At 46.2% G+C, this 6,171-nt stretch overlaps 1 protein-coding gene across 1 annotated transcript; it reads right to left on the reverse strand.

The window, feature by feature from the left end:
• Positions 1–4,378: 4,378 nt before the first annotated feature.
• LOC102760572 (peptidyl-prolyl cis-trans isomerase A) lies at positions 4,379–4,866 on the reverse strand. Its single transcript, XM_006771078.2, has one exon. It carries the CDS (start codon positions 4,820–4,822, stop codon positions 4,379–4,381), a length of 444 nt encoding a protein of 147 aa, XP_006771141.1. The 5' UTR covers positions 4,823–4,866.
• Positions 4,867–6,171: the final 1,305 nt, after the last annotated feature.

Here is a 6,171-nt window from a genome sequence, read left to right on the forward strand (position 1 = left end):
TTGCAGCCGCCGCCTCTATCCCCTTCCTCTCGGCCGGGGTGGGTGGACCCGGGCTGGTAGTGAGGATCGGATCGGGAGCAAGGGCTTTACCTGGGGCCGGAGCCCGGCAGCGGGGACCTCGGCAAGGAAGACAGAACCGGGGGCCGTCAGAGCGCGGCCGGCAGGAAGGTCAGCTCCGGGCAGCTCTCCGGGTGTCCAAGGCCGGCAACGCCGCCAGCCCGGCCGCAGACGAAGATAAAGCGCCGGACTCCCGGCCCCTCCGCCCCCCAGGGCCTGATCCTTTGAGTGAGTCTCTGATGTGTGTCTCCAAGAAGAGTCTCTGAAGCCAGTCTCCTACCAGATAAATGCTTAGTAATGTGAGCCTGGCCTATATATACCACTAGGGGGGTGAATCTCTCTAAGACCTCACCCACCAAAGGCTCCTTCTTGGAGGTGGGACTTGTGGGCGAGGGTGGGGGTAGGAGGAAGTTCAAAAGTCTGGTTGATGGGATCTCCTCTTATTCCTTCAGGCCAAGAGGGACTAACCTTGTAAATATGCATAATCTAATTTGCACCTTTGTAATCCTCCCTTGAATGTCGCAACACCCTTTATTCCCATTTGGCTGAGGAGTAAACTGAAATGAAAAGTAAAATCTTGCCCTAAGGGTTTTGGCTCAGTGGATAGAACATCAGCCTGCGGACTGAAGGGCTCCAGGTTTCAGTCCGGTCAAGGGCACATACACAGGTTGCAGCTCAATCACCAGTGGGGGACATGCAGGAGGCAGCTGATCAATGATTCTCTCTCATCATTGATGTTTCTATCTCCCTCTCCCTTCCTCTCTGAAATCAATAAAAATATATTTAGGCCCCTCCTGGGGGCCTGTGTTTCTGGAGCCTAAGCCAAAGAGCTTGTTTGGGGGGCGGGGTGCCCCCTCGACCAGAGTGGTGTGGGTGCGCTCGGCAACCCCTGGCGTCTGCATGTGAGTGGATTGTCGGGGGGACCAACAGGGGGGCGGGCACTGCAGCTGGACAGAGGCCACGGGGGTCGTGGCTGTTTATACTGGGCGCCCGGGCCTGGCCTGCGCCCACCCGATGTTTACGCGTGTGAGTGGCAGTGGGGTCCCTGCCTGGCGCCCACCGGAGAGCCTGCGGAGTCCCTCGGAGTATTTTATATGATTTGTCATGGAATTTGTTCTACTAGATCATTCTATTACGTGGCAATATATATATATATATATATATTTAAATAATAATAAACATAAAATCTTTGCTTCCTTTCCAACTTGGGCCTGGCATAGTTGCTCCCGCAAAGAAGAGTGGAGAGAAGAGGGGCCTTTCTGCCATGGAGGAGGCAGTGACCAGAGAACACATCAACATCACAAGCGCATCTATGGAGTGGGTTTCAAGCAATACCTGAAATATATCTGCATTTTGGTGTAAAAAAAAAACAAAACAAACACCTGTAGATATATTTTTTTGTAAATAGCAAATTGTATGGAGTATTTGATATCTTGCTTCCCAGCAATTATCATCATTTGGGGCTCAAATAAATGCTTATAAATTATTTATTTATTTCTGTTAATCCTCATCCAAGAATTTTTTTCCATTCAATTTTAGGGAAAGTGGAAAAGAGAGGGAAAGACAGAGAGAAACATTGATGTGAGAGAAACAATAGGCTCCTCCTGCATGAGCCCAGACAAGGGCCCAGGTGGGGGAAGAGCCTGCTACCGAGGTATGTGGCCTTGATTGGAATTGAACTCGGACCCTTTGGACCACAGATTGACAGACTATCCACTGATCCAAACTGGCTAGATCTCTTAAAATTATTTTTTAAGAGGAAAATGTACAACACAGTACATAGTAGTCTCACATTATATTATGAAACTATTAAAATCTAATGAATGTCTATATGCTTATATATTGCAAATGATTAGTATTTTTTTTTTTTGGTAGATATGATAACTGGAACTGTGAGCCAAGGTGTTTTTCCCCAAGGTCACGTCTCCCATCTCGGAAGAATGAGCTACACGGATCAGAAGGTTTAAGGAAAAGTATGGAAAATTTATTACAAGCAGACTCAGACTCCCTGCAAGGGGAGGGGGACCCACTAGAGCGCTGCCTGGTAAAGCCTTGCAGTCCAGGGGTATATACTGGTATTTGCAACAAGCCTGCTCTATGTCTACCTGTGTCGTCACCTGATTGATCCCCTCAATTGTTTTTGCCCAGCAACGGCCCTGAACTTTCCCTGTTTCTATGTGTTCGTTCTCTGTTCCTATGCTGAACTTTTTCTGTTTCTGTGTGTTCATACGTCTTGGTTACTGCAGGCCCTCCCTTGGTTTCTCATGCCTCCTGCTTTGAGTCCATAAACATTTCATGGTTTCTGCTTGGTAGGTTCCTGTGGTTCTGCTGCTCAAACTGCCATGCCTGCCTCCGCCTATGTTTCACCTGCCTTTGTTTTCCACTGGACCCTGCCCTACCTGCCTGCATTTCAAGTTAACCCCCTCCCATTCAGAAGACACGTAAGGATGGGCAGGCAGGAAAGGTATAAGGAGGTTGGGTGACCTCTTTCCAAGGTGAGAGAGCAATTTGCTTTCCAGTGTGTCCTATTTAACAAGTGATTTCTATTAAATTTATCTATATTGTTCTAATTTTTAAAATGCTTCCCAACAAATAACCCTAAGTGATTTTCATCAGAAAATTGCTACAATCCAGGTGTTAGTTTTGCTCACCCTGTTTGGACATAGCCATTCCTGTGGAGGAAGTCCTCAAGTCACATGATCTCTGTTGTCTGGAGGGTCAGTTCTCTCATAGTGGGGACTCCGATGTGATCTGTGCACCCAGGCTTCTGTCTCAGGGCCAAACATCTACTGAGAGCTCATAAAATGTTTGCTGGATGGCCTTAGCCGGTTTGGCTCAGTGGATGGAGCATTGAAGAGTCCGAGGTTCGATTCTGCTCATGGGTAGATTCCTTGGTTGCGAGCTTTATCGCAGGCTCTGGCCTGGGCTCTGAAGAAGGCAACCAATGGATGTGTCGCTCTCACATAGATGTTTACCTTTCTCTGCCCCCCCCCCCCACCCCTATCATTCTCTCTGAAAATAAATGGGGGTGGGGGTGGGGAAAGTTTGCTGGATGCATAATTCAATGATATCTCTAAGCGGGATTAATGAGATCAGACAGACCTGGTTAGAAATGCAGATCCGACTGTTTCCCGCCTCCCCTGCAGATGATTTTGTCAGGAGCAATGGGCACACCATATGAGAGTCTCTATCCCAACCAAACCAAGTGTTTGCTGTTAAGCCCCTAGGGAAGCCTGGATGGCTGCTACCCCCAGGCTGCTTGGTAGAATATCAGAGCAGCACAATGAAGGTGTAACTGGCAGAACCTGTTCTTCCAGGGAGGCCTGGGCTGAAGAACCAAAGATGTTATCTGAGCATGGAGCCATGATATGAAACCTGGGAATTCCACACTTTTTTAAATCCTTACCTGAGGGTATACTTAGTGAGAGGGAAGGAGGGAGGGAGGGAGGAGGGAGGAAGAGAGAGAGAGAGAGAGAGAGAGAGAGAGATTGATTCTGACTGGGATGGAATGAACCCAAAACCTGCATGTATGCCTGACCAGGAATTGGACCCATAATGGGATGATGCTTCAAGCAATTGAGCCACCTGGCAAGGGCAAAACATTTTCATAACAGAACTGGTGTATTAACTCAGTAATGTTCAATTACATTTTAAGTGGTAGATTCAAACCCCAAAGATCTGCTTAAAGAGTTTGGGTCTTGCCCTGAGCAGTGTGGGTCAGTAGATTAGAGTAATCATCCCATACACCAAAAGATTGTTGGTTTGATCTCATATAAGGGTAAACGCCTATATTTCCAATTAGATCCCAGTCATGGTGTATATGAGAAGCAACCAATCAGTGTTTCTCTCACATCGATGTTTTTCTCTCTCTCTCTTTCTAAAATCAATAACCATGTCTTCAGGTGAGGTTTAAAAAATAAGAAAGAAAAATATCTGACTTATTATTATTTGTTTTTAAACCTTACCCTAGGATATTTTTCCATGGATTTTTAGGGAGACAGGGAAAGGCAGAGAAAAACATTGATGTGAGAGAAAAACACATCAATTGGTTGCCTCCTACACAAGCCCCAACCAGGGCCAACCTGGGGGGCGCCTAAAACTAAGGTATGTGCCATTGAGTGAAATCAAACCCAGGACCCATTGGTTTGGGGGTTATTCAATGGTTTAGATATTCTTTTCCTTTTCTTTTCCCTCAATCCTTTCGTATTGCTAAAAATAGTTCTTTTGTAATGTGGTGTTCCAAATGAAATGAAAAAGTGACCCCCGCCCCTTCCTGACACTTTTTTTTTTGACAGACAACTATTTAGTTTTTATTTCATAATCATAAACCAGAGCGTTCCATGGCTGTCACAATATCCATGCCTTCCTTCACCTGGCCGAAGACCACATGCTTGCCATCCAACCACTCCGTCTTGGCAGCGCAGATGAGAAACTGGGAGCCGTTTGTGTTCGGTCCAGCATTTGCCATGGACAAGATGCCAGGACCGGTATGTTTCAGCATGAAGTTCTCATCCTCAAATTTCTCCCCATAGACGGACTTGCCGCCTGTGCCATTATGGCGTGTGACGTCACCACCCTGGCACATAAATCCCGGAATAATTCTGTGAAAGCAGGAACCTTTGTACCCAAATCCCTTCTCCCCAGTGGCCAGAGCATGGGAGTTTTCTGCCGTCTTTGGAACTTTGTCTGCAAACAGCTCCAAGGAGATGCGGCCCAGGGGCTTGCTGTCAGTGGCGCTGTCTAAGTAGACGGTGGGGTTCACCATGGCTGCTCACGGGCGGCTTCGGGGCAGCGGCGTCTGCAAAGCCCTGACACTTTAAAACCTGTGGTAATTTGAATTCTAGTGCCCATTATTCATTATTTTTGGTTTTCATTGTGCTGAGTGTCGGTGATCAAGCCTCAGCCTCCTTCATATCGCCCTCTCCTTTTGAAATATTACGTGTGTGCACAGGGAGGCCACCCTTTTCAGGACGGTGCATTTTGAGGCTTGTGATAAATGAGGTGGACCAATGCAAGTGTTCATAATACTTCTAATAGGCATGTGATTGCTTCACTCCTGGACTATGACTTTCAGTGGGAGGTGGGAGTTTTTCAGCGAACTGAACTATGGAATTATGACTTTTCATCAGCTTGAAGCTACTTTTAAAATCTGAAGGTCTGACCAAAAGAAGAGGAATATCAGGTTGGAGTCAAGATGACAGATAAGGTGAGAGTAAGACTAACTCCAAAGAAGCTTCACTGAAGAGAAAGCATTTCAATAGTAAAGAAAAATCTTGTCAGAATGCTGGAAGCCAATCCCAGCATGTCATAATTGCAAGAGTTTCCTCAAAAGGTTGATGGAATTTGGGGACTCAACAAGGGCTGAGTCACATACGTTATCACCTGTTGGGAATGGCTAAAGGCATTTCCCCAAACCTGAAAAGGGATGATGGCTTGCTGCCAGACAGCTCAGGGCATTTAATCTACATGTTATTGCCTCCTACTGGCCCAACACCTGAACAGCCGTAGGCTAATTCCTCCATTCTGACAATGCCTCTGTATATGAAACCCTGATCCTTTGAAGTGTATTTCTCTGCCTCGCCTTGGGACAAATTGTTAATAAAAAGCATGGGGTCCTGAGACAAGGAGATCTTAGTTTCCTTTAAACTAGGCTCCTCTGACCCCCAAATGCCTTTCAAAATTATATTTCGTCTCTGGACTCCTATTTAATCTACTCACAGCCTTCTCCTGAACCCTTCTCGATGCTGGAACAAGAACTCAGGCATCAGAAGATCCAAGAAAAGTTTTAATTTTCACCAGCATTTAATAAATTTATTCATGCAGAAGAATGTGCAACAGAACACAGCTCTTTTTTATTTTATTTGTACATTTCAGCCTGGGATAAGACTTTGTATATCAGCTTCACTAAAGTAAACAAAATATTTAGGGGGAAAAAGTGATCTTGACCAGGGAGCTCAGTTGGCTGGAGCATGGTGCAGATGTATCAAGGTTTCATGTTCAGTTCATGCCCAGTGCCCAAGCAATAATCGAGGAATGAATGCAAAAACGAGTGTAACAAATCTCTCTCTCTCTCTCTCTCTCTCTCTCTCTCTCTCTCCCTCCACCCCATTCCAT

Source organism: Myotis davidii, unplaced genomic scaffold (genome assembly GCF_000327345.1).
Source record: "Myotis davidii unplaced genomic scaffold, ASM32734v1 scaffold225, whole genome shotgun sequence".
Lineage (NCBI taxonomy): Eukaryota > Metazoa > Chordata > Mammalia > Chiroptera > Vespertilionidae > Myotis > Myotis davidii.

What these genes read in the sequence shown, in the direction of transcription:
- LOC102760572 (XM_006771078.2), bottom strand. Translation starts at nt 4,822, where the DNA reads ATGGTGAACCCCACCGTCTACTTAGACAGCGCCACTGACAGCAAGCCC.